The 26,677-nt window shown below is 52.9% G+C and overlaps 10 protein-coding genes across 10 annotated transcripts; 7 read left to right on the top strand and 3 right to left on the bottom strand.

The window, feature by feature from the left end:
* Positions 1-181: 181 nt before the first annotated feature.
* N7474_010723 (putative LysM domain protein) lies at positions 182-2,098 on the bottom strand (the record flags this gene model as incomplete). Its single annotated transcript, XM_057202133.1, has 1 exon — positions 182-2,098. One exon carries the CDS (start codon positions 2,096-2,098, stop codon positions 182-184), a length of 1,917 nt encoding a protein of 638 aa, XP_057047417.1.
* Positions 2,099-2,894: 796 nt separating this feature from the next.
* Positions 2,895-4,224, bottom strand: N7474_010724 (protein-degrading AAA family ATPase MSP1; the record flags this gene model as incomplete). Its single annotated transcript, XM_057202134.1, has 2 exons — positions 2,895-4,103; positions 4,159-4,224. 2 exons carry the CDS (start codon positions 4,222-4,224, stop codon positions 2,895-2,897), a joined length of 1,275 nt encoding a protein of 424 aa, XP_057047418.1.
* A 233-nt stretch (positions 4,225-4,457) lies between these two features.
* Positions 4,458-9,929, top strand: N7474_010725 (mannose-ethanolamine phosphotransferase MCD4; the record flags this gene model as incomplete). The annotated part of the gene is made up of 8 exons (XM_057202135.1): positions 4,458-5,322; positions 5,374-5,799; positions 5,850-6,069; positions 6,265-8,137; positions 8,189-8,376; positions 8,425-8,669; positions 8,719-9,585; positions 9,667-9,929. The coding sequence occupies 8 exons, from the start codon at positions 4,458-4,460 to the stop codon at positions 9,927-9,929; spliced, it is 4,947 nt and encodes a 1,648-aa protein (XP_057047419.1).
* Positions 9,930-10,919: 990 nt separating this feature from the next.
* farA (CeGAL family transcription factor) lies at positions 10,920-14,265 on the top strand (the record flags this gene model as incomplete). Its single annotated transcript, XM_057202136.1, has 3 exons — positions 10,920-11,018; positions 11,487-12,414; positions 12,464-14,265. The coding sequence occupies 3 exons, from the start codon at positions 10,920-10,922 to the stop codon at positions 14,263-14,265; spliced, it is 2,829 nt and encodes a 942-aa protein (XP_057047420.1).
* A 552-nt stretch (positions 14,266-14,817) lies between these two features.
* On the top strand, positions 14,818-16,266 carry N7474_010727 (cystathionine beta-lyase STR3; the record flags this gene model as incomplete). Its single annotated transcript, XM_057202137.1, has 3 exons — positions 14,818-15,033; positions 15,098-16,141; positions 16,204-16,266. The coding sequence occupies 3 exons, from the start codon at positions 14,818-14,820 to the stop codon at positions 16,264-16,266; spliced, it is 1,323 nt and encodes a 440-aa protein (XP_057047421.1).
* A 305-nt stretch (positions 16,267-16,571) lies between these two features.
* On the top strand, positions 16,572-17,638 carry N7474_010728 (uncharacterized protein; the record flags this gene model as incomplete). The annotated part of the gene is made up of 2 exons (XM_057202138.1): positions 16,572-16,762; positions 16,840-17,638. 2 exons carry the CDS (start codon positions 16,572-16,574, stop codon positions 17,636-17,638), a joined length of 990 nt encoding a protein of 329 aa, XP_057047422.1.
* A 1,261-nt stretch (positions 17,639-18,899) lies between these two features.
* N7474_010729 (zinc-binding alcohol dehydrogenase family protein) lies at positions 18,900-19,679 on the top strand (the record flags this gene model as incomplete). Its single annotated transcript, XM_057202139.1, has 1 exon — positions 18,900-19,679. The coding sequence occupies one exon, from the start codon at positions 18,900-18,902 to the stop codon at positions 19,677-19,679; it is 780 nt and encodes a 259-aa protein (XP_057047423.1).
* A 1,190-nt stretch (positions 19,680-20,869) lies between these two features.
* On the top strand, positions 20,870-22,036 carry N7474_010730 (uncharacterized protein; the record flags this gene model as incomplete). Its single annotated transcript, XM_057202140.1, has 1 exon — positions 20,870-22,036. One exon carries the CDS (start codon positions 20,870-20,872, stop codon positions 22,034-22,036), a length of 1,167 nt encoding a protein of 388 aa, XP_057047424.1.
* A 351-nt stretch (positions 22,037-22,387) lies between these two features.
* Positions 22,388-23,251, top strand: N7474_010731 (ankyrin repeat domain-containing protein; the record flags this gene model as incomplete). The annotated part of the gene is made up of 1 exon (XM_057202141.1): positions 22,388-23,251. One exon carries the CDS (start codon positions 22,388-22,390, stop codon positions 23,249-23,251), a length of 864 nt encoding a protein of 287 aa, XP_057047425.1.
* Positions 23,252-24,920: 1,669 nt separating this feature from the next.
* N7474_010732 (uncharacterized protein) lies at positions 24,921-26,586 on the bottom strand (the record flags this gene model as incomplete). The annotated part of the gene is made up of 4 exons (XM_057202142.1): positions 24,921-25,708; positions 25,758-26,060; positions 26,109-26,240; positions 26,310-26,586. 4 exons carry the CDS (start codon positions 26,584-26,586, stop codon positions 24,921-24,923), a joined length of 1,500 nt encoding a protein of 499 aa, XP_057047426.1.
* Between the last annotated feature and the right edge of the window lie 91 nt (positions 26,587-26,677).

Below are 26,677 nucleotides of genomic sequence, written 5' to 3' on the forward strand. Positions count from 1 at the left end.
AAGAAAAAATGGAGAAGGGGAAGGAGGAGGAGAAGAAGAAGAAGAAGAAGAAGAAGAAGAAGAGATGAAATGCAAATCGTGAACATTCCGTTGCAATCCAATCCACAGACAAGACGGAAGACTCTATTATGTACGAGGTTGCAGATGGCAAATCAGACACATCAGTCAGTCAGTCAGTCGGTCAGTCGTCTTTCAGACGCTCGGAGGCATGAGAAGTCGACCCACCTCCGCCTCCAAGGCCCGTTGTTGCGCGAGACCTGCTCGTCGTAGACACGGAGGGGCTGGCGAAGCGGAAAGACGAGGACGAGGAGGCAGCGCCTTGCAGATCGGGTGTTGGTACACGAGCAAAGGAAGCAGGAGAATTCCGGCCATCCAAGGAGCAAGCGTCGTCTAGCTCGATCAGATCGCCCGGTCCTCGGATGCCTGTTTGGCGGCCTCGATCGTACGCTCGCTGGTTCGGTGATCCTTGCTGCAGCTCACTGAGTCCGGCTTTGGCGCGAGTGGTGACTTTTCGGACCCAGCCTTCGAAGGCGCCGCCAATGTTCTCGAGGCCGTTTGATGCGGTGGAGGTCACTGTTGATGCGGACTCGAAGGAGGATCTTCGGAGGTTGGCGGGTGGTGGAGGTGGAGCTAGCGTTGGCATGTGTTGTGCGAAAAATCGGGTCAGGCCATCCAAAGCAGGTCCTGGGACAGTTGAGGTGCGATCAAGTGTGCCAACTCCCGTACCAGTGAGCTGGATGCTACTGCGCTGGCGGAGATGGCGTGGACGGGTAGGATACGAGGGGCCTGTTGGCTTTGGTTGTTCGTCACCAGATTTAGTTCCAGGACCTTTGCCTGCTGAAGACCGCGGTGATCCAGGCGGGGAGGGGAGTCTGGGGCTTTCTCGAGAGGAGCCAGATGGCTCTATGTCTGTGTAGTGGATCGATTTTCGCCGCGTGCGAGGAAAGAATCCTAATGACCTTCGAGGAACACGGCCAATCTCCACCGGCGCAGGGAACCCATCTATTTGTACCCAGGACTCATGTTTCCAGGTCCGATTTCGTTCCGGCTCAGATGAGCGAGAGAAGGTTGTTCGTGCGGGAGAAGGGGTGGGTAACGGGACAATAGAGCTGCCTTTGGGGTCTTCGAGTGAATCGCGAGAAGACTTGTTCAAGAGATTCAGACTGTCCTTGGGTTGCACGGGTCGGCCTTTCACTGTGCATGCATCAACTGGTAAAAGAACCGTATTTCTGCTTTGGATGTCATCATTGGGCCAGAAGCCGTTCGCCTTGCGGAAGACCGCAGCTTGACACCCATATTTGATCGTCACGCCCGTGATGCTGTCACTTGCTTGTACATTGTGAACGTATGCCAAGGCCTCCTCGTCATGTTCTGGATCAGGCGCCTGATCTGAATAGTCTTCAGAAATCCTTCGTTTATGCCGAAGATCGCGGCTCGAGGTTGGACCGGTATCAGCAAGTAAAAGAGCCTCGCGCTTCTTCGCCTGCACCATCGCCTGCCGTTCTTCCTTTGTACCGGCTCCAATTTCCGGAGTCGAACGCCCAGAGGGACCCCAGGTTGAACTGCTTGATCTCGGCGCGTTATAGTATAGATCTGGTCTCGATGGTTTCCTCCGTGAAAGGACCTGGGCGGCGCTATTTGGTGTTATTCGTCCCATGTCGCTCCCTAATACTGAAGAGGCCATGCTCTGGAGGGATGACCATGGCGAGTCCAAGAAGTCCACCGGCCCGCGCGAGGATGACTGTTTTGGAGATCCGTTCCAACCAGAGGCAATTTCGTTGCGGACGCCGCGATTGGACGACTCGGTGGCACGAGATGGGCGTATCATGGGTAGGGGCGAAACACCACGGGACGACAAGGGCGAAGGAGTGGCACCGCGGGACCTCGTGGCCCCAATTTCCGGAGTGGCAGAGGAGAGCGGTTGCAAGTCATTGTTATAGGAGATATTGCTGTTACTGGTATCGTCATCTCCATCCATTAACGAGACGAAGCGGCGTGGACGCGACCGGATCTCGGAGGTGGACGTGCGGGTGCTGGCGCTTGCGCTGACGGGATTGGAGCTCGGGGAAGCATTGGCAAAGGTGTTTGGGGGACTCATTCCTATCCGTGAGGCTGGTAGAAGCCTTGCTTCAAGGGTGGTGGTTCGTCTGCTCCCTTAAAGACCAGTTGTGCGTCGCCAGGGCACTGATTGCCATCGGTGGTCTCCTAGACGAGACCCATTCGTCATCCACCCTCAGAGGCGCATTCGTGGCCTTACGACCGAGCAACACAGGCCAAGGCGCAATCATGCAACCAGCCGGAACTCTGGAGGCGAGTAGTTTATAGCACAACTGCCACTTCCTCTCGTACAAGGCGGATCACCAGTGAGCCACCTCTGCGGATGATGTGATGGAACGGGCCGGGAATGATGGTTGTCCAGGGAGTCAGGGAGGCGACCCACCCTGGAACAAACAGCACGGAGAATGGAGGACGAGGAAGGAAAAGAATGGCGGAAAACCAACCGGGTTGTTGGTAGCAGACTCTGTACAGGGACGGGCCAGAAGGATAAGAAGCCACCGGCGTAATGAAGGAGAGACGCTTGTTCGGTCGGGCTGGTGGATGATCGGCAGGCGGCGAGCAAGTAGCAGTACATGACGTTGGCTGGGGGATTCTCCCGAGCGAGAGGTACCGGTACCTTCCGTACGCGGTTGACACCTTAACGTGGATGTATGCGCTGCAATGGTATTAAATGTGTACATTATACATGAAATCCGTCGACAGTTCTATAGACAAAGATCGTGCAAGACAAGCAACAAGACCCAGGTAATGACCCCGGTATCAATCCGACATATCCAAGATCCAACGCCCTCTCGCGCGGCGAATGCCATTACGATAACATCAAAAAACTATACAAGTCACTCCGGAGGCTCAGCCATCACTGCAGGTCGCGCGTCGGCTTCAGAGGATGTCTCATCCTCGGTGCTCCATTCCTTCTCTTCCTTATCCGCGTCCTTGGCCGCCCTGGCCACCATGGCTGCGGCCGGCGTAGGCTGCGGAAAGACCTTTATACCACCGGCGCGACCAAAAAAGTCTTCTGTGCGAAGACCGCGCACTTCTTGAGGATCAACCGCAGTCATTTGCGCGCCGCTGGCTTTCTTCTGGCGAATGAGTTCCCGCACAGGGACCATGGCTGCATCGCGACACGCTTCTTTGATGTCGCTACCAGACATACCGGCCATTGTCTTGACCAAATAATGTAAATCGAAATTGTCGCGGTCGACCTTGGTGTCCTTGAGGATCAGGCTGAGAATGCGAAGTCGCTGTGCCGCCGGAGGGAGGGTAACTGGGAACTTCTTGGGCATTCGTCGGAGGATGGCTTCGTCGATATCCTGAATGCGGTTGGTTGCGCCAAGAACAACAATGCGCTGCGGCTCTCCCATAGAATTGGCGGACATCAAACCGTCCCAGTGCGTCATGAATTCTGCCTTGACCATTCCGCTGGCTTCGTGCTCGCCACTTCTCCGAGTCCCGAGCACCGCATCGATTTCATCAATGAAGACAATGGAGGGCTGGAGTTTGCGCGCAAGAGAAAATACCGCATTGACAAGCTTGTTGGAATCACCGTACCACTTCTCCGTCAAAGTCGAGATATGCAAGTTGATAAAACAGGCTCCACTCTCGTGGGCGAGGGCTTTGGCCAGCATGGTTTTGCCGCACCCCGGCGGACCATAGAGCAACACGCCAGATGGCGCGGTGAGAAGAGAAGATGTAGAGGTGTACAGATGCGGCATGGTCAGCGGGTAGATGACCGACTCCTTTAATTCGTCGATGATCTCGTCAAGTCCTCCAATGTCTTCGAACGAGACAGCAATATCCTCCGGGGCGACAACGTCCATAGCGATCGCTTGTTCATATTGAGTGAGGGAGAGCTCCCCGCGACGTTGTCGGCGTCCTCCCCGTTTTGTCCCTCCTCTCCGCGGCGAGTCGCCGTCCGATTCATCTCCGCCATCCAATCTGCGCAAGATAGCAGCAGACTTCCGCTTTTGCTCCTCTTTCTTCTGGCTCTCTGGATCGAAATCAACGCGCGACAGGAGATAGCGAATGAGAAAGTAGGCAGAGGCCGACTGGAGACAGCGTCAGTTCTGAACCATGATTAGTAGGGCATGGAATGTCACTCACTGTGCCGGCAATCATGACCAGCTCCTGCAGGAACTGTTGCCATCGGCGGCCGCCTGCTGAAGCCATAATGATAAAAAAATAATGGCAGGGGATGAGGGGAGTGGTCAAGAGAAGATAGAGACGGGGAGAGAGAGACAAGTTACTTGGTCGGGCCTCGGGGCAAGTGTGGCGTTTGTGGCTGGAGATCACATGCCCATGACGCGGGTTGGTCTTTTTGTTGTGGTTTGTTTCGCGCGTGTTTGATCCCATAGTTAAGTTAGTTATCTCCCTCCTTCACATCATTCTTATCCATCCCCGCCATGCCGAAGCGGAAAGCGCCCTCCAAGATCTCGGGACTCGTTGACTCGGACGACGAGGACATCATCCAATTGACCGAAAATGAGAACCTTCCTGCCAACCCCGAAGCCCCCGCCAAGAAGCGACGCGGTCGACCACGCATCTCGCATGAGGATGCGCCGGAGCCCAAAACCAAGGCCGCGACAGCTGCAACCAAACAACCCGCTAAGCGAGGAAGGCCAAGAGGCAGTAGTCGCGCAGCGTCGGTGGGAACCGACGGCGCCGACGACTATGAGCAAGAAAATGAGGATCCTGCTGCCCGGACGGAGAAAAAGACTGCAAACGCAGGAAAACCTGCGGCGACGCGTGGCAGAGGACGCCCTCGCATGACCAGCGCGACAACGGCAACTAGTACGACAAAGCAAATGCAGACCGATGGTGAATTCGAATTCACACCCACCGGTACGCGGAAAATCGCTTCCAGTGGAACCTCGCAGGCACTGGCCGAACCCCGTGGATCACGGCGGCAGATCGCCAAGCCTGAAGTGCCCGAGTCACAGCGGGAAGACGAGGAGTATGATGCAGAAGATGGGGTGGACGAGACCGTTTTCCCAGATCCGCCCAGTGCCAGTCGCTATGTGACCAAGAACGCTCGTGCTCGAATTACCGCTTTGCGAAACTCTCAAGATTCCTCTCCTCGTAAGCGCAGACTGGGCATGGAGTCCGAGCCCAACGGCGGGGATCCCGACTTGCGACGGAGGTTGGGTGAACTCACCAAAAAACATGATGCTTTGGAGATCAAATACCGTAATCTTCGCGAAATTGGCATTGTCGAAGCAAATTCCAATATGGAGAAGCTGCGGAAGCAATGTGAAAATGTCACTACGGGTATGTTCATTCAAGTGACAAGTTATGGAGCAAAGCTAACAAACCTGCTAGCATCGAATGAGTTGATTGCTTCCCTGAAATCGGAGTTGGAGGCGCAGCGAGCTCTAGGACAGCAGAGTCGCGGCTTCCAAAAGCAATTAAAAGACCGCGACACTGAGATGGCACGGCTCCAGGCACAGGCCGACGAGGCGCGCAATCAGCTTGCTTCCGCACAATCTGAGATCAAGACGCTCGGAACGAAGCTCGCAGCTGCGCGAAACACAGCTGCGAGTCTCGAGAGCGCTGCAAAGGCTCCCGGCAGTGCTATCAAGGGTGGAGGAGCCAGTCGCGCAACATTGGCCGCTAGTGCCGAAGCTGCACAGGTCGCGCAGCTCAAGGAAGATTTGTACAGTGATCTCACGGGTTTGATCGTCCGCGATGTTAAAACCCGCGAATCGGATCACCTGTATGATTGTATTCAGACCGGCGTCAACGGATGTAAGTTTGCTCCTGTCTTTTTGATCTGGATAATTGCTAAACCTTGGCAGCTCTGCATTTCAAACTAGCCATTCCAATGGCCTCCGCGGCTGACTACGAGACTGCGGAATTCCAGTATCTCCCTCTCTTGGATGCTAACCGTGACCGTGAATTGGTGGATATCCTGCCGGATTTCTTGACGGTAGACATTACTTTCAATCGGCAGCAAGCGTCCAAGTTTTACACGAGAGTGATGGATGCATTGACCAAGCGACGATCGAGTTCGGCGCAGTAGGTATGGTGCTATATAGGTGTTTGGGTGGTTGTGTTTGGAGTTTCCTCTTTTCTTTTGGATACCGCTCTTGTTGTTCTTGTAAATATTCAACTTGTCGCCTTTTCTGGTCCTATAGCCCAGTAATCTACCTTGTTTTATACTCGTGCCTGGCAAAATCTCCATTGACACGGCCTTATTGGCTCACCGCCAAGTCCCCCCAAGTTCCCCAAACGAGTGTCCGCAACTTCTTGTTTTTGTTCCATCCAGGGGATTCTGTCCACTCTTTTCTTTCTCCAACCCCGGCATTCCTTTGGAACCCCCTGTGAGCGGAGCGAAATCATGGCGCGTCTCGGTCGCCTTGGGTTCCTTACCCTCGCCGTGGTCTTCCACTTGATCTATACCTACTCCATCTTCGACATCTACTTCGTGAGCCCCATTGTTCGGGGCATGCGATCCTACGGTGTCGAAAGACCCGCTGGCACCGATGCCCCCGCAAAACGTCTTGTCCTGTTCGTCGCCGACGGTCTACGCGCCGACAAGGCTTTCCAGGCCTTCCCAGACCCATCCCCCGAATCCCCCGATCGCGACAGCAACCAATTGATCCGCCTGGCACCTTTTATTCGCTCGCAGGTGCTCTCACATGGCACGTTTGGCGTCTCCCATACTCGCGTCCCCACCGAATCTCGCCCCGGCCATGTTGCACTCATCGCGGGCCTGTACGAGGATGTTTCGGCTGTGACAACGGGTTGGAAGATGAACCCTGTCAACTTTGATAGCGTATTTAACCAGAGTCGGCACACGTGGAGCTGGGGTAGTCCGGATATCCTTCCCATGTTTAAGGAAGGCGCGGTACCCGGCAGGGTGGACGCGGAGACGTACAGCGAGGAAGCGGAGGATTTCACCGTGGACGCGACACACCTGGATACCTGGGTATTTGACAAAGTGCACGGGCTGTTCGAGTCTGCAAAGACCGACCCGGAGCTGGATCGGAAGCTGCGCGACGACAAATTAGTATTTTTCCTGCATTTGCTGGGATTGGACACCACCGGCCATGCCTTTCGCCCTTACTCCAAGGAATACCTGCACAACATCAAGATCGTCGACAAGGGAGTGCAATCGGTTACAAAATTGGTGCAGGATTTCTACGGAGATGGCAAAACAGCATTCGTCTTCACCGCGGACCACGGGATGAGCGACAAGGGTAGCCATGGAGACGGGCATCCGGACAACACCCGCACGCCGTTGGTTGCCTGGGGATCCGGGGTTGCGAGCCCCAAAACTACCAATGGCGCGGATGTGACTGGCCACGAAGACGGGTTTTCGTCGGATTGGGGATTTGACCAGGTCCTCCGCCATGACGTGGCACAGGCCGATGTGGCTGCTCTCATGGCATATCTGGTTGGCCTGGACTACCCTGTGAATTCTGTGGGCCAACTGCCGCTGGCATATCTCGATGCCAGCCCACAGGAGAAAGCAATGGCCGCTCTTGCAAATACGCGGGGTGTGCTAGAGATGTACCGGGTCAAGGAAGAGCAGAAAAGGGAGGCCGTGCTTCGGTACGTGCCCTTCGAGCCTCTTTCTGGCCATGAAGAAACCTCTGTCGAAGGAAGACTCTCCAAAGTTGAAGCACTTATCACCAATGGCGCTTATGAGGAGTCCATTGCTTTATCATCGGAACTGTTGTCCACCGCGCTTGAGGGTCTGCGTTACCTGCAAACGTACGATTGGCTCTTCCTGCGCACCGTCGTTTCTCTGGGCTACTTGGGCTGGATCGCGTACGCTCTCACTTCGGTGATTGACCTGCACGTCCTGCATGGCGCCACGGACTCAAATCGGACGATGGCCAGCACCATGTTCTTCTCATCCATTCTAGTGGTTTTGTTTTCTGTTTTCCTCTACCAAGGGTCCTCATGGCGGTACTACTTCTACGGCGTGTTCCCCGTCTACTTCTGGGAAGAAGTTTTCGCTCGCCGCAAGGCTTTGACTGCCGGCCGGGAGATTGTTCTCGGTCATGTCCGTTCGTTCAAGGGCTACCTGACTTTTGGACTCCAGTTGCTAGCATTCCTTGCTGTCCTTGAGGCTCTCGTATGTCTCACTCTTCTTTTTCTCTGCAATTTCTGACTCGTTCCTCGCCAGGTCCAATCCTATTTCCATCGGGAAATATTCACTGTCTGCTTTGCCTTGGCCGTTTTCTGGCCTACTTTCTACGGCATGGACTTCATTCGCAACCATGTGCTTCTATCGACAACATGGGCAGTTGCCAGTGGATTGATGGCCACGTTTACTCTTCTCCCGGTGACCAAAATGGAGAACATTGATACCATGTAGGTTTCTTGAACCACCAATTGAATACCTGTTGACCGGCTGTCAAGTACCTATGGCGCGTTTCTGATGTTCTTCACCGGCGTTTTGTATTTGCTTTTCGAGGATGCCATCATTGGCCACCGCGGTTCTTCATCGCAAGCCTCCCTCAGCAGTCTAGGCGCGCGGATTATCATGGGCTCACAGATCGGCATGATTCTGCTCGCCTTGGTTGTCACCCGGTCTAGTGTCTTCTCTCTTCAGGCTCGCCAGGGGTTGCCTTTTGGAAACTTGGTGGTGGGGTGGTTCGTCCTAGGTAAGTTTTGAAGTTGCATGTCTCTCGGATCCTATCTAATATTGCGCAGTGGCCTCCCTCGCATCGCCCTTCCTGCATCGCCTTTACCCTAACAGCCACTACCTGCACCGTCTCATGGTCCTCTTCCTGACCTTCTCACCAACCTTCATCATCCTCGCCATCTCCTACGAGGGCCTGTTCTACTTTGTGTTCTGCATGACCCTCGTAACATGGGTGCGCCTCGAACACGCCATCTACGTTCACACGGCTGGATCGAGGCCTGTCCTGGACAACAGGAAATCCGACACGGCGACGGCCACTGTCGAGGGACAGACATACCACTACCGAGCCCTCACCCTCTCCGACACCCGGGTGGCCCTATTCTTTTTCTTCCTACTACAGTCCGCCTTCTTCAGCACCGGCAACGTCGCCTCCGTCTCGACCTTTTCCCTCGACAGCGTCGTCCGCCTAGTTCCCGTGTTCAACCCCTTCAGCCAAGCCGCGCTCCTCATCTTTCAAATCCTAATTCCCTTCGCCATCATCAGCGCCAATCTGGGGATCCTCAACCGCCGTCTAGAAGTCGCGCCCAGCGCCTTGTTCATGGTGGTGATGGCGCTCTCGGACGTGATGACCCTCAACTTCTTCTACATGGTGCGCGATGAGGGCTCGTGGCTGGATATCGGCATGACGATCAGCCACTTCTGCATCGCTAGCTTCCTGTGCACTTTCGTCGCGGGCCTGGAGTTCCTCAGCGAGGTGTTCATCAGCGGCGTCGAGTTTGGGCCGTGGCCCACTACTGCTTCCAAGCTGGGGGAGGTGGCGAGTGCTGTGGAGGGTTCCGTGGAATGCGGGCATGAGGGTGGAGGCGGAGGTCCGCCGACGAACGGGAACGGAAACGGGGGAAGTAAGAAGATGAAGACGAAGGCGAAGAAGAAGGGTGGCTGATACTTGCATACTTACTTGGGTCAGTCTTGATTTTTAATTGGGGCCGGGACTCTTGTACCTACTGTATTCCTAGCTACGGTCGTTGATGTTGAATACATGGACCGCTCCTCTGAACTGGCCTCATTCGTTGACTTCCATGGTCCCCGCGAGTATCCACTGCAGTCCATGGTGCCTGACATGGATGGCGGGCTTAGCTTATTCAGAGACCACCTGATTGGCCCAAGCTGGGCGGAACAGTTGAACCTCGGCATCACAAGATCTGACCGTCTCTCTGTTCCTCTCTATCTACCAACATCCTATACGCCTTCTTTACGGGTCAGCCAGAACGCGCACTGACTATCAGCCCCTGCCACCATCCCCGCAGACGCCCGCATCCATCCTTCGCGTATTTCCGTACTTCCTGTTCCCCGCAAAATCTAACACTTACTTCCCACAGTTGGAAATAGTGGTGATCGGCTCGCATGATCTCCGGCTGAGTAGATCTGCGTAGTGGCTCTGGCGCTATTGTCTCACTAAGGTGGCCGAGAACCGGATTCTTCCATCGTAGTGAGGTTACTGTATCTTAAGGCCGTGATTATTAGTGTTGTTGTTACCTACCGTGGTGGTTGGTGCGTTCGTCGGATTGATCGATTCCGCCCCCTTTGGCGGGGAGGAAGAGGCTGAAGGTGGTCTGGTGTGGTATTTCCACGGCGGTGGAGTGGACTGGGGTGAAACCAGTGAGACTCCCCAGTTCTCGACTCTTCCACCACCGACGGAGTATAGAGGAGGTAGTGTACCATATATCATTACATTAAGACCGGAACTGAAGAGTGTAGACACAGTCGCTATTATATACCTCGAGCTCACTCACGCATCAGACCATTACCGCCTAGTCGTATCAGCCACTCTACACCCTCATCTCCACCATGACCTCAGATGATCCGTATTGCCACACACCACACCGTTTTCCCTTCAGAGTCCATCCCATCCCATCCCATCCCATCCATCCAGCCATTCTGATATTCCCCTTCCCATTCATTCCACCTCTTCTTCCTCTTCCGGTCCTTTTTCTTCCCCCTTCCGGTTTGAGTGGCGCGCGAGTAGGCTGCAGTCCATCCAGTCTACCCTCCCTCCCTCCATCCCAATTCCCTGACCCAGCCTATCCTCATCCTCCCACACAAATCCCCTTTCTCTCCCCCCAGTCCCAGTCCCTCCTTTATACTCTTCCTCCTCCTCTCCGCCCCCTCCTCTTCCGACTCTCACCTACCTTCTCTCCCTCGCTCCCTACCCTCCCGCCCCTCCCTACAGACTCGAGTGGAAGTCGATCCAGTGCCTGGGCAGTCGGCCATGAGCACTACGACGGAGTCGCACGCCGAATCATACCCGGCCAACCACGGCAGCCCTGCTCCCAGCGCCGCGGGCTCGACAGGAACATCCGGGATCACCGTGCGCGGTGGTCCGAACAATTCACAGATGAGTTTCAGAAGGTAAGCAATGCACTTTTCCTGTGTTTGATGGGGGCCGTTGCGGTCGCGGGGTCTTGTTTCGGGCGCAAAGAGAAGAGAGAGACGGAGATTTTGCGGCGACGTTAGGCGATGTTTCACTATTTTATCAGATGTTGACTGGATTTATCTAATCTCTAGACAACGTGCATCACGCGCGTGCGAGGTACGTCCTTTTTGTTTCGACGGTCGAGACGCGATCGATCTGATGCTGCTGGGGGGAGGGTGCCTCGGCACCTCGGCCCCGTTGCTTATCGCAAACAAGCAGCACCACACACACAATATGTATTTCTGGTGACCAAGCTGACCACGTTTTTTTTTATTGTCGTGTTTTAGACATGCCATTCCCGCAAGGTAAGTAGCCCCGAACAAAATTGATACGGTCGCTTGTTCTGACTTTCGTATGAAATAGGTTCGTTGTGACGCCGCCAGCCTGGGCGTCCCCTGCACCAACTGTGTCGCCTTCTCCATCGAGTGCAAGATCCCTACCCCGAAACGCAAGAAGAACACAGGCCAATCTAAGGGCAAGGAGGGCGGTGAGTACGGTGACAGTCCGCCTCCAAGTGCATCGTCCGTGGTCGACGCGGCGGTTGCTCACTTCCGACCCTCGGCCGGCTCCGACTTGCCTGCCGTATTCAACGACCAACAGGGGCATTCGACCGACTCAGACGAGAAGGATGAGGTGCTTGGATACCGAAGCAACCGGATGGCCGTCGACGGCATGCCGGTCACCTCTCTCACCGAGTCGGAGGCCGCCATGCAGGCCTCGGCGGACAATGCCTATGCGCAGTTCATGAAGCCCAAGTTTGCGCGCGCCCCGATTAAAGAGGCAGGCCGTGTGGCATATCTGGGCGAATCGTCGAATTTGTCGCTGTTGGTTCAGGATCGTCACGGCACGACAGATGTGGTCCACTACCCACTGCCGCCGAATATCAGAGGGTCTCGTGCGCGTCTGACAGACTTGGATAATCTGGAGATTGACATTCTCCACCAGCGTGGTGCGTTTCTTCTTCCACCGAAGCCGCTGTGTGACGAGCTGGTCGATGCCTATTTCAAATGGGTCGCGCCCGTCGTGCCCATCATCAACCGCAGTCGGTTCATGCGCCAGTACCGGGACCCCAAAAACCCACCGTCGCTGCTCTTGCTGCAGGCGATTCTGCTGGCCGGATCGCGAGTGTGCACCAACCCGCAGCTCATGGATGCCAATGGATCGACAACGCCGGCTGCGATGACCTTCTACAAGCGGGCCAAGGCCCTGTATGATGCCAACTATGAGGATGATCGGGTCACCATTGTGCAAGCGTTGGTGCTCCTGGGCTGGTACTGGGAAGGACCTGAGGGTGAGTTTCTTCAGATAATTGAAACCATCCTGATACTGACTGGTTGTAGATGTTACGAAGAACGTGTTCTACTGGACCCGAGTCGCAATAGTTGTGGCTCAGGGCTCTGGCATGCACCGCAGCGTGGAGACCTCCCAGCTGAGCAAGCCCGACAAGAGACTCTGGAAGAGAATCTGGTGGGCGCTCTTCACTCGCGACAGATCCGTGGCAGTGGCGCTGGGTCGGCCGATTGGAATCAACACCGACGACTCGGACGTCGAGATGGTGACGGAGGATGATTTTATCGAAGACGAGCTCGACATCAAGGCTGAATATCCCCCGGATCCGGTCCACGTGCAATTCTTCTTGCAGTATGTCAAGCTGTGCGAAATCATGGGTCTGGTGCTCTCGCAACAGTACTCGGTGGCATCCAAGTCACGCCGTATGAACGCTATGGACCTTACCCACTCCGACATGGCGTTAGCCGACTGGCTTCAGAACTGTCCCAAGGAAGTGTGCTGGCAACGATCCCAACACCATTTCTGGGCTGCTCTTCTCCACTCCAACTACTACACCACGCTCTGTCTTCTGCACCGGGCGCACATGCCACCAGCCTCGTCGGCGCCGGGTAGCTACCGAACGGAGGAAATGGCGTATCCATCGCGCACGATTGCTTTCCAGGCCGCGGGCATGATCACATCCATTGTCGAGAACTTGCAGGCGCACCAGGAAATCCGATATGCCCCCGCGTTCATTGTCTACAGCTTGTTTTCGGCTCTGATCATGCACGTGTATCAAATGCGTTCGTCGGTCCCCTCTATTGTGGCAACCTGCCAGGAAAGGATCCACGTCTGCATGCATGCCCTCAAGGATGTATCCAAGGTGTGGCTGGTTGCGAAGATGGTGAATACATTGTTCGAGTCTATCCTTGGCAACAAGATCCTGGAAGAGCGCCTGCAGAAGGCTGCCGGTAGGAGGCACCAGCGAACCCGGCATGATCACGCCGCTGCCTCAAAGAAGCAGCCAGAGCCGCCGAAGCGCAAGTTCGACGATATGGATCTTGGACTGCCCAACGGCGGTCCAACGCCTCCTGTCTCGTACGAGCGTTCTCGGCCTCAGACACCGGCCGTCACCCCCTCCCGAGAACTCAATCAACCTCCCCTGGGCCAGACGTCTCCCAACGCAAACGCACACCGCGGTGCCCAGGACCCTGTGGGAGGTGGGCCAGCCAACTCGCGCGGCAATACTCGTCCGACCACCCCTTTCAACGCCCAGTTCTCTCTCCCCGCCACTCCTCCTGATTTCTTCCTGGTAACGCGCACATCCCCCAACCTCTCCCCCTCGCTTTGGGAGAATTTCCAGCCCGACCAGCTCTTCCCCGACGGCACGGCCATCTTCCCAGAACTTACATCCCCTCCTCCCCCAACGACCATGGACCCGCAGCTCCAAATGCCGACGAACATGCAAGCTCCGAACATCGGCCAGCGGCCAATGATGGGCGCCCAGCCTCAGCAGGTCCCTACCCGCAGCATGTCTGTGTCGCAGGGTAGTCCGCAGCTGATGTCCGGTGTTCCTGCCGGCTTGGGGATGCCGGCCACGGCGGCGCCGCAGCAGATGTTTGGCATGGAGGGCCAGCAGTGGCCGATGCAAAGCCTGGACGGGACTCTGAGCGGCGCGGCCCTGGACGCGGCCAGCCAGGACGACAATTGGAGCAGCAGCTCACGCAGTGGGCCGACTGCGCCCACGACCCTGAACGTGGAAGATTGGTATGCTCCCTGTCTCGCTCCCACCGACTTGATCCGTGCTAACCTTGCTTGCTTCAGGTTCCAATTCTTCGGCATCAACGGCGGCTTTGGCGATCTGGCGGCTTGATGGCGGTCAAGCATTGCACAAAGTTCTTTGTAGTAGCACCCTAATCCTCTCCTCTACTCCCGCTGGTACATAAACACTTTCTTCTGGGCTCCCCAAAACATATGGTGGAACAGGATGGGGCGTTTTGGTTACTTTTGTCTTTGGCTCTAGTGTGTGACTTGGTTCTGTGGATATTGATTTTGCTATGGTGTCTGCTGCGTTAGTGTTAGGAAGGTAAAATGGATTGATGTATTCTTCTGTTCAATGGTAGTAGTTGGTTGATGCCTGAGGAATAAACATCATGCACTAACCCCCATTCACCCTAGCGGATGACGAAATCGCTGCGGCCGGGTCTCGGCCAATCACCGCGCAGTGCCAATTCTGGGGCAAGCCAGAGTCATCGAGTGCATCAACAATTTTCAATGCGAACTCTCTCTCTCTCTACATATTTCAGGTCACTCTGATTCCTCTTCTTCTTCTTTGCTTTGATTTGTACCTGCCCTCTTCCTTTCAATTATCTTTTCACCTCACCTCTCCTTCCCTCTCTCGCTCTGTCTGCCCCGCTCTGCAGCGATGTCGGAGTCAGGATCCGGAGCACCCAATGCTGCGTCGGGGCCATCCAGCGCTCTGAAGAAGGCCTTCCCTCACGTCGATCTGCAGGGCAATGATCTTCCGCCCTCGCCTGCGCCGTCCAGCCCGCACGCCGGTCGCCGATATGCTATTGCCACCGAACTGGTCTTTACCGAGGGGAGTGATCAGTACAATGCTAGCAGTGTGCCAATCTACCAGGTGAGCATTGAGATACACTATTGTCAGAGAGGGAAGTCAATGCTGACCTGCTTGATCTTCACAGAGCGCAACCTTCAAGCAAACCTCCGGTGCTGGCGGCGGCGAGTATGACTACACCCGCTCGGGCAATCCCACCCGCACACACCTCGAGCGACACCTCGCCAAGATCATGTCCGCGCAGCGCGCGCTGGTTGTCTCTTCCGGCATGGCCGCCCTCGACGTGATCACGCGGCTTCTCCGACCAGGCGACGAGGTCGTCACCGGTGACGACCTGTACGGGGGCTCGAACCGGCTGCTGAAGTACCTTTCAACAAACGGCGGGATCATTGTACACCACGTCGACACGACAAACCCTGACAAAGTGGTCGAAGTGCTCAGCCCCAAAACAGCCATGGTTCTCCTGGAAACGCCCACAAATCCACTCATCAAGATTGTGGACATCGGCAAGATCGCAGCCGCCGCACACGAAGCAAACCCCGCCTGCCTGGTCTCCGTCGACAACACCATGATGTCCCCCCTCCTCCTCAACCCACTCGAACTGGGTGCCGACATCGTCTACGAAAGCGGCACGAAGTACCTATCAGGCCACCACGATCTAATGGCCGGCGTGATCGCAGTCAACGACATCGCTCTCGGCGAACGGTTGTATTTTACTATCAATGCATCCGGCTGCGGTCTCTCGCCCTTCGACTCCTGGCTACTCATGCGCGGAGTGAAAACCCTGAAAGTGCGCATGGAGCAGCAACAAAGTAACGCGCACCGCATCGCCGAGTTCCTCGAGACCCACGGCTTCAAGGTCCGCTACCCCGGCCTGCGCTCGCACCCGCAGTACGAGCTGCATAACTCCATGGCGCGCGGCGCGGGTGCGGTGCTTTCGTTCGAAACGGGTGATGCCGCTGTGAGCGAGCGCATTGTTGAGAGTGCTAAGATCTGGGCTATTTCCGTTAGCTTTGGCTGTGTCAATAGTCTCATCAGCATGCCCTGTCGGATGAGCCACGCGAGTATTGATGCGAAGACCAGGGCGGAGCGCGCCATGCCTGAGGATCTGATTCGGTTGTGTGTTGGTATTGAGGATGTGGATGATTTGATTGATGATTTGCGACGAGCGGTAAGTTGGGTGTTGGCTCGGATTTACTACCGTGGACTTTGCTGACTTTTACATGCATTTAGCTCGTCCAGGCCGGCGCCGTCAATGTGACGCTGGATGGTATTGAGGCGCACCCCAGGGCATAGTAGTATATACACACCAAATATTTCGGATGGCGTTAGGACAATGAATATTATGATGGTTTTGCTGTAACTTCGGGTACTTGAACTATAAGGTTACTCTTATAGGCTGCTCATCGTTTATCCGAACTCCGGCATCGGCTATCTGCCCGGCCCTTTCTCGTCCGGATAAGTTTAACCCTGTTGACTAGCCCCATTGACTTGACCATTCTTGGTCGTCACCTTTCTTTCATTCGAGTCATTCTTTTTCGACTTGCTTGTTGGTCCGATGTTTGCTCATCGTTGATTTATTCGTATTCCCTCGTTTCGAGATGCCCGATGCCGTCGCCCAAAATGCGTCCGGCTTTCCCTCCGTGGCGACCATCAAAGACCGCTCTTCCATCGCGCGCTCGACACCGCCAACATGGAACTCCAAGGACATAGGTCTGCGACTCGGCGTCGATGTCGCCAGCGCCATGTCAGCAGGCGCGCTGACCTGTCCGCTGATTACCATTATTGATCGGTGCGTTGTCCGACATTCCTCCCTCTCACTGGCCGTGCGGAAGATCAAGAAGCTAATGAAAGCAATCGATCCTCCAGAGCAATCATTGAAAAAGCCTCCAAAGGCTTCCCCATCGGCCAGACCATAACCAGCTGTTTGCGATCAATGCTCAGCCGCCCCAGCGGCTTCTTCCTCAGCACGCCCTTCCTCCTCATCTACACCCTATATACATCAACCTACCTAACTGCCAACACAATTGACACCGTAACCTCCACCCTGCGCAACCAGAACTACTCCACCGTCACGCCGGGGCCGGCCAAATTCATCTCCACAACGGCTGTCAACATGGGGATATGCATGTACAAAGACGCGCGCTTCGCCAAGATCTTTGGCGCATCGACCTCCCCGTCTCCTCTATCGTGTATATACACCCAGCCTCATTCCGCGCTGAGAAGTCCGCCATTATCCCTCTCCCAGAAAGGAGGACCCGCGCAGACAGCACCAGCAGCGCCCACCATCCCCAAGATCTCATATTCATTATTCTGCCTCCGCGACAGCGTCACCATCTTCGCCTCCTTCAATGTCCCCGCCCTCATCGCTCCCTCAATACCAGACTTCATCGCCTCAACCCCCAACATGAAAGCCGCGACTGCGCAATTCGCCTGTCCCGCGCTGATGCAGTTCGCCAGCACGCCTATGCATCTCCTTGGCTTGGACCTGTATAACAGACAGCCGGCGGGTGGCCTGCCCTGGACGGATCGTCTGGCAAGGATTCGCCGGGATTATGTGCCTAGCTGCTTTGCGCGCATGGGGAAGATTGTTCCCGCTTATGGCATTGGCGGTGTGGTCAATGTTAGAATGAGGGCCTCGTTAATGCAGTGGCTTGAGAGGAGGTGAAATCTTCCTTGCATTGATGATATGATTCTTTTTCTTGATCTTTGTTTGCATTTCGTCTGGTCTGGTCTATATACAGGCTGTGACGTGCATACATACACACTCTCACACTCTCCACTCACACACAGTTGCTTTACATTTTGGCGCTTTGCTTTTGTTTTCGGCTTTATGCTTTTTGCTTTTTGCATTTTGCATTTTACCTTTTGCTTTGAGGACGTCGAGTCTTGCTTCACTGAAGTCAGACAAGACTTGTTTCTTGGGAGTTCGGACTCTGCATTTCGTGTCATAGATTATTAGATGGACATGGCTCATTCATAATTCGGCGTTCTTTGGGCTTTATCTTTTTGGGTTGGTCTCTTTCTTTTTCTTCCTTGTCTGATTTTTGGATATATATCCTCCTTTCGAGTTGTATTTACAACTGGATATATTAAATGCATTTCGGTGAATCAAAGTCTAGTTCAATAGCCTGGATATGTATCGTCTTAACGGAGTGATATATTTGAACTCGGTATATAGCCTGAAAATTATCACCGTTCTCTTCCCTGTTTTCCTAGGATGGGAATTTCTGTAGAAGACGATTAAGGGTGATTACAATCTGAATTTCAATCTCCAAATATATTTGAATACCGCAACCTTGAGAGTCATGTTGTATGCGTCGGTTAACTCCTCGCCGCTGCCAATAGCGAGTCAACAAGACTGCTTTTCGCTTTTCGAAGGTCCACTACAACAAATTCCAGCAATTCAAGGATACCCACATGTATCCCCCGGCACCAGGGCACCAGTGATTACAATATTTGAAGGCATAATGATTTGCGGCTGAGTACAACCCGTTAGGGTTCTGGGTTAGATTGACTGTGCACGAACAGAGCATTCGACAAACAAAGCTCGGCCGGATGTGGACTTGGCTTATATAATAGGTAAATGGTTCTTAAGCAACGGTGTAAATGTACGGCAGGTAATCTTCTCAACTTTGATGTCATTAATCTCTGGACGATAAGTGCTGATGTATGGTTACAATTCCTCGGTGGTTATAACCACGAACTTCGGGCGAGGGAGGGTATGCTTTATCAGCACGTATAATTTGTCAACCACGACACTTGTTGCACAACAGTAAATGAGTAATTAGCTGTTTTGCAATTGGCAGCTGACCTGTACCCTCAGAGCTCGGCCATAAAGCTATATCCTGCGCTATACCTGTCTTTGCTTCAGTTGCACTCTTGCTCAATCGTAGCACTAACGAACCTCGCCGCCGTTCGTCGCTACCATGACTACACAAAAAGCCATCGTTATCACTGAGCCTCACACTGAGAGCCTCGTGTCCGACAGGCCTATCCCGCCTCTACGTGACGGTTACATCCTCGTCAAGACCGTGAGCGTGGCCGTCAACCCCTCCGACTGGAAGCTCATCGCCTTCCTTGCGCCGCCGGGCGTACTTGTGGGATGCGACTATTCGGGCATCGTGGAAGCCGTCAGTAAAAACGTAAAAAAGAAATTCAGCAAAGGCGACCGCATCTTCGGGTTAGTGCACGGTTCCAATACCGTGCAACCCGAGGACGGCGCCTTCGCCGAGTACATCCTAACTAAGAGCGGTTTGCAAATGAAGATCCCCGACGACATGAGTTTCCAAGTGGCCGCGACACTAGGGGCGGGCATTAACACTGTGGGACAGGCTTTCAAGAATTCAAAGTTGAATCTGCCCACCGACCTCGTCAAGAACGCTCTGCCGATCCTTATCTATGGCGGATCTACAGCCACCGGCACCCTAGCTATTCAATTCGCCAAACCGTCCGGCTATAGGGTGCTCACGACCTGCTCGCCGCACAACTTCAACCTGGTCCGCCAGCTTGGCGTAGACACCGTGTTTGACTACAAGGATCCCGAGGCTGTGAAGGAAATTCGCCAATACACCAACAACAATCTGAAGCTAGTGTTGGACTGCATTTCGGATGACTCTAGCATGGAGTTTTGCGACAATGCTCTCTCCACCGAGGGCGGCGAGTACAACACCTGGCCTGCGGTGGGTATTGAGCGCCAATGTGAATAGTGGCCAAACAATCGTCTACACGAGCATCGGCGTGTCTTCTCTCAGCAGCCGGAAATTTCGATCAATATCACTCGGGTCAGTAATATAGCCGGATTGTTAGTTGACCGACACTAGGCCTAGCTAGACTATGGACTATAGATTATTGCCCAACTGGGACCGTGAACCAAGGCCTTCAGAACAGTGACCGCAATCTAAGGACCGGTGGCTGTGGCGGAAGGGCCGTGTCTTGAGGGCGGGTGGTTCAAAGCCTCGGCTGCGGGCGAAGTCTACTAGCGCTCCCTCTTTTGCCAGTATTTTCCGAAGAGGTTGAAAAGTTCACGGAACCACCCCTAAGAAGTTGCGCGTTTCCAAACTGTTGGGTTATTTCATGGGTGCCTGCGTCCTGTATCAGCATTCAGACCCACGTAAAATGGGGCCGCTCCAACGACGCTCACCATCCGAGCATGTCGAGGAAAGCGCGAAAGTCTAATTCTGGACTCTGTAAACTGTTGATGGAATGCAAAAGTTAACCCCTTTTGCGAAGCTTACACCGTGCTCCCGTGGAAGAGAATCACTCTCTGACGCCCATATGCCCAGCAAGTCTTGCTAGAACTAGATCTCGCTAAATGTCAGGAGTGGGGACTCTGGTATTTGCTATGTAGTCCCGAATGTACCGTGGTCTCGAACCGGAGGTCACGAATTATCTAACTATAGGTTCTAGACTATTTAAGTCTAAGTCATCCCTATTTACGTGGGAGATTAATCCTTCGCGACGTCAACTAGGGGCCGTGGGTGGAGAATAGCAGAATCCTGCGAGTCCTCGGCGTATTGCACGGTTCGCACTAACGACATCCTTTTGCACGCCTCTCGACACTATGCAAATGTACGAGCAGCTCGGGGGCCGGAGCTAACCTCGAGTGAAATGAAGATCTCCCAAGCTGAAAAGTACTTATTTACGGGTACTTAGCCCGCTCTCCAACGAAAGATAATATTTTGCCTTTCACCGTATTGGTATTCTAGAGAAAGCGTGAGGCTGAAGCTTACCCTAGAGCATACCACAAAATGTTCCTGTGCTCGATATACATTATGTTACTGGCTTTACAGTCAGCTAATGGCTCTCCTAGCGGGTTTGGAGCCTTAAAAGATGATATTGTAAGTCAATATCTAGTTATACTAACATCTCTTCCGCCACAAATTAGACTCACGTCTGCATGCAGATTAAACCAATCGGTTTATACGAACAAGGCGACAATGCCGTACCGACGGATCATTCAGCGACCAACTCCTCAATAACTGATGGAATAATACCACAGTACGATGATGAATTTGACTCGCCAAAATTAGCGAAACGCGCGACTGGCTACGTCTGGCGACAAAGTCCTGTAGACGCGGAGATGAAATTCCTTTCGCAGCCCCACGGCACCCGAGTTTGGAATTTGGTGGACTTCGCTTTCCAAGACTACGCTGGATCGGGCATTACCATCTATGTTCACGACTCTGGCATCAATATGGAACACGAGGAGTTTACAAGGGATCCACCCGCCGGCGTCGTGAAGGGTAAAGTTGAGTGGCTTTATCCAAAGCGGCACGGACTCAAAAAGTTTCAGAATAAGAAGGGAAAACCGACAACAGATCCCACTGGCCATGGAACATGCGTGGCAGACAAAGCTATAGGTCAGGTCTACGGTGCGGCTAAGGGTGCCAGTCTGAAGATGGTTCCTTTTGTCGATATTGGTGATAATGACTGGATGCTTGCTGGGCTGGAAGCCATTGTCGAAGATATTAAGGAGCAAAAGGAAGCTTCCAATGGGGCATTCTTTCCGGTTGTCTCGTTAAGCTACGCCCTCGGACACCAAAGTGATTCGGATCACCGCAAATATAGGTCGTATTACAAGCAGATGGTGGACCTTGGTGCTGTGATCGTGGTTGCTGCGGGTAATGACAAACAGAAAGGTCGCGAAAATGTCGACCAGATTCCGGCTTTATTTGCACAGGAGGACGATTTCGCAGATAGTATGGTGGTCGTTGGCTCTGTGGATGTCGACGGATATCCATCCCGATTCTCACAAGGTGGCCCGTTAGTCCAAGTCTGGGCACCCGGAACTGTCAACAGCAATGACCCCAAACTCTGGGGTGTGGAATGCGCCTTGCCCACCGGTACAACTGGATACGCTCGCAAGGAAGGTACATCGTTCGCAGCTCCGACCGTGGCTGGTGTTGCAGCCTACCTGCTTTCTGTTTACCCAGAGCTTCGCGTTCAAGGTTCGTCCGGCAAATTGGTGGCCGCGAGACTGAAACGAAACGCATATGTACGGATGAATCTGAGGGGCGGAATGCCTAGCGTGTGGAACGAGGAATACGGAGATACTTCCTGTTAGTTGGTAGAGTGGCTTGAGACAAAGTAGAGGTTTAATCAGGTGGATAGGACAGAGAGGCTCTCTTTTGGGCTCATATTTGGGGAATATTTTCCTGGCTGAGAGGACACCAGTATTTACTTCCTGTCGAAAATGCTATACCGCTAGGCGCCAAGTACCATGCCATGGGCTTTTGACTAGCCAATACAGTCATTTTCATATCGACACTTTCATACTCTAGTCCAACCTTGGTCGTTGATCAGTAGCGTCACGCCGAAATTTAGCGAACACGTGTCCCTAAAATCTAGAAAGGATACTTCAACATCGTTCTCGCCAAACTTCATCTAAGTGAACCGGACCATTTTTCTCTCCATCATGTCGATCCTGACGCTTCCAAATGAACTGCTTCTACTTATCATGGAACAATTGGAGACGGAAAAAGAAATCTTTGCCTTACTTCAAGTGAATCGTCGTTTGTATGAAATTTCGATGCCACTCCTTTATCAACATAATGTCCAATATTTAGCAGGTTCTGCTTTACATCGGTGCGCAGCATCTGGTCAGCAAATTGGTATACAGCGTCTTCTTGAATTTCACGCGGACCCAAATACGATCGATGAAGATGGGATCCAGCCTCTTGCCCTGGCTATAAATGGAGGCCATCGAGATATAATCAGCCTGCTTATTGAAAATGGAGCGAGCCTACAAATGGAGGATTTCCTCCCTATTCATCACGCCGTATCTCTAGACAATCACGTTGTGGTCCAAATGCTACTTGAGTACGGAGGCGATATCAACGCCGCAGACCAATTCGGATGCACAGCCTTGTATCAGGCTGTGGAATATGGTCACCAGGATATAGCGGAACTATTACTCTATCATGGAGCAGATGTGGATATGACCGGTCTTGATACCGAAGAGACTCGTTCCTTTCGCGTCAGTCCATTACATGCAGCTGCGGATGTCGGCAACAAGAATATGTCATTCTTTGATCTGCTTTTCAAATACGGGGCAGATCCAAACCCCGTCGACGACGAGGGCAAGACACCCTTACATTGGACAGCAAACCGGGACTCTGTTGCCAAGGCAAGAGTGCTTCTTGAAAATGGCGCAGATGTGAACGCGAGAGCGCTCAACGGAGAGACACCATTAGACACTGCAATTTCAAAAGGGAACAATGCTGTGAAGCAGCTACTTCTTAGCCATGGGGCGGATATGGAAGATCCGAATAAAGAGTAGGAACGTATTGAGGAGATGAGAAGTGAGAGGCCAGCATTTTGGAGGAATAGCATCGATGATTCACAATGAAAACAATACCCCCTTATATTATGAGGCCCCAACCCATGGAAAACAAAAGGTCTTCTTCATAGCTACCATTGAACCTCAATTAGTTGAGTATATTTTCTTCTGCTGTAATTGCTCATTGAATTGCAAGCGCTGCTACAGTTCTAGAGACTGTCGAATCTAGGCGGTGTGAGATCTACCACGAATTACAGTTCACATAGCACTAGCCACCTGGCATACGGTCCGGAATGAGGTGCGGCCGGGCCTCACGGCATGATTCCCAGAGACCCAGTGTTGACTTTCAAGGATTTCCACCGAGCTCTCGTACCGCCTCGTAGAATATGACGTTGTATGATACCATACCATACCGACGCAGCTAGTGTAACTGCCTCATTTTGATGCGTCCCGTGGAATAATTTATCTGTGCTAAGGTCATATTCAACCTTTTCAGCCTCGAAGACTGAAGGTTCGCTGCGAGCTTCAATAGCGTCGGAGTTATGGGTAACAGTGCCAAAGCGACTGACATAACGCCTCTCGGTCAGATCCCGAAGGGCCTCTTCCGTCATTGAGCCTACCAGTTGCGCTGACTTTGCCGCCCGACAGCGCTTTCTTGATATCGAAAAGATACGCTGAGGTAGTAGCCACTACTTGATCGCTGTCGCCATCGGCAACCACCTCCCGGATTCTGTATATCTTTTGAGAGGAAACTTCACAAGCCACTTTGCACACCTCTAGGCACTGGTTCGAAAATTACTAGGGGGCGGGTAAATCAATTGTTCATGATATTATTTATATAAAAAAAAGTTGTGAACTAATCATCATCTGTCTGCATTACACCGTTTACGCCAAATCAACGCCGGAGATGAAAGGACGTTACGCAAATCGAGACCACCCAAAGCTTCAAAAAGTCACTAGACCACTTTTGGGGTTGTTCACCCATCCATGAAGGCAGGCCAGTGCTTTACTGGCTACAACATCAGCCTTGAAAGGTTGCCAAGGCCGAGGTATAGCGGTTGTAGTAGATTTCGGATCCGCGCGTTCATCCCACATTTGAACATCTTTCCCCGAAAAAGATCCAGGAAGCTGGCCTGATGTCGTAATAATGCCTCCCAACGGAGCCGTGATGATGGAGTTTGTGCCGGAGTCGGGACTCAAATCCAATGCCCAGAGGATGAAACATGACCAGTTCGTCATCCTGCAAGTTGCCTCAGAGTGCTAACCAAATACACTACCGCTGCCGACAGACCAGTAAAGTGGAATTCGAAAACAGATTAGCCTCCCGACCAATACACCGAGTCTCAACATCATGACCTAACGAATTTTGTAGTCGGAATTCGATCTCCCCAACCTCTCACCTGGAGTGCTCGTTCAGGAGTTTCAGCCAGGTTTAAACCGGGTGAGTTAAAACACCCTGTTGCTATATTTTGGCTGAACATGACGGTGCTTTAGGCGATGAATAGCTGCAGATTCATGGACCTTGGTCAGACGGTGGCGGACAAGCTCAAGCAGAGGCATCTGAAGCCATATTATAGGCTATGGATTTTAGAATAGTGGGATTTACGGACTCGATAGGGATGTAACGTTTCATTATTACTCAAATTGAACATTTCACGATGAAGGACATTTACAAATTAACAAACTTTCTCTCGTCAAGGTGCGCAAGCTTTGTAAAAGCCTTGGTCAGACGTTCGGGCTCATTGGCACCTGCCTTTACCATAGCAACTTGAATCCGTCCCCGGCTCGAAATAAGCTCCTTGGCAACCTGATTCCACTCCACATTTTGCTTTGGAATTGTCACGTCGGTCATGGATGGATCGATTTCCACAGATCGAAGCTTTCCACCGCGCTTCCTTATGTGACCATCCACAATCACAGTATCAATATCACGAACCGAGGAGTGAAGAACGATAGCAGCGACTGGGTCTTCTTCGGAAGCGCAGACCATTCCAGGGCTGTTGCCATCAAAGATTACAAGGTCTGCGAATTTCCCAACTTCAATCGATCCCAGCTTGTCTTCCATATGGATGGCTCGTGCTCCTTGCACAGTCGCAAGACGGAAAACATCTTGAACGAAGAGGTTCAGTGACACGGTCTTTTTGCCGTGGGCGATGACTTTTTCATTGCGATCAGATCGCTCATGTTGCAGAGCAAGCCGCATCTGTGAGACCATATCGCCGGAGTTGTTGCTGTGGCAATCAATTCCCAAAGCACACATATCAGTGCAGCCCTCTCGGAAACAGACAATGTTACCGTGACCCATTTGCAACTCAGTACCAGGTGTCGTGGAGATCCACGCTTTCGCTTGGGTGAGCTTTGAAATATCGGTCTCTGTAAGATTGGTGGCATGCGAAAAAAGAATATCCGGTCCAAGGAGATTATACGATTCAAGGGTGTCGACAAGTGAGTTGTCGCCTGTCACCTCATTAGCCTTAGGCAGATGAATGATATCATTTCCACTCACTGAAATATCCCTTCACATAATGCGTTGTGATTACTTTGACTCCGAGCTTTCGTGCTTCTGTATAAAGAGAGACGACAAGATCTTTCGGTAGCATGAATCCATCAAAAGCCAATCCCAGCTGGATCCGCTCATCCCCAAAAGGAGCAGTGGCACCCAGGTGTTTCAGATGATCAATTACCCAGTCATCTAATAGACCACCGTCAACGGTAAGATCAGGCTTGAACGCCTTGACACGCATAGTTGGTGTGTAGCAGAAAACGGATCTGATCCCAGACGACGCCGTCGCCTCGATTGCATTCGAAGCTGGACCGAATTTTAGTAACAAATAATACAAGACAAGATGGTCCTTACTATGAGCCGGCGATACATTCATGTGGGCATGATCTACAACCGTCGTGGTACCTGCATCCAAGGCTTCGAGGCAGCCTCCAAGCTCACCCCAGAACACGTCCTCGGGTGCATAATTTGCATGTTGCAAATTTCCTGTCAACAATTAGCTCTTTGAAGGAAAAATTCCATCCGACCAGAAAGGAAAGTGAACTTAGAACAGACCGGTTGGCATATATTCCAGCAGGGTCCCGTTAGCATGGCGCCCTTTCAGTTGTGTCTGCCATAGGCGGTGATGCGTATCGATGAAGCCAGGAGAGACAATTTTGCCAGTGCATTCAATGATCTCCGCACCAGCCGGTGGAATAATATTTCGTTCAATTTGCGAGATCTTGTTGTCCGTAATCAATAACGAATGGTTCCTCAGGGACTTCACATAGTCATTCAGTTCACCAGATGGAACTAGGATTGTTGCGTTCTGAAGCAGGATGTGAGACGGCATTTTGCTTTAAGAAGACTGTCTTTGACTCATGCACGAGTCAAGACCATCGGCTAATGAAATTCTGTACTCAGTTTATATCCACGTCAGAATT

Source organism: Penicillium riverlandense (genome assembly GCF_028828495.1).
Source record: "Penicillium riverlandense strain IBT 135883 chromosome Unknown utg000011l_segment0_segment0, whole genome shotgun sequence".
Classification (NCBI taxonomy): domain Eukaryota; kingdom Fungi; phylum Ascomycota; class Eurotiomycetes; order Eurotiales; family Aspergillaceae; genus Penicillium; species Penicillium riverlandense.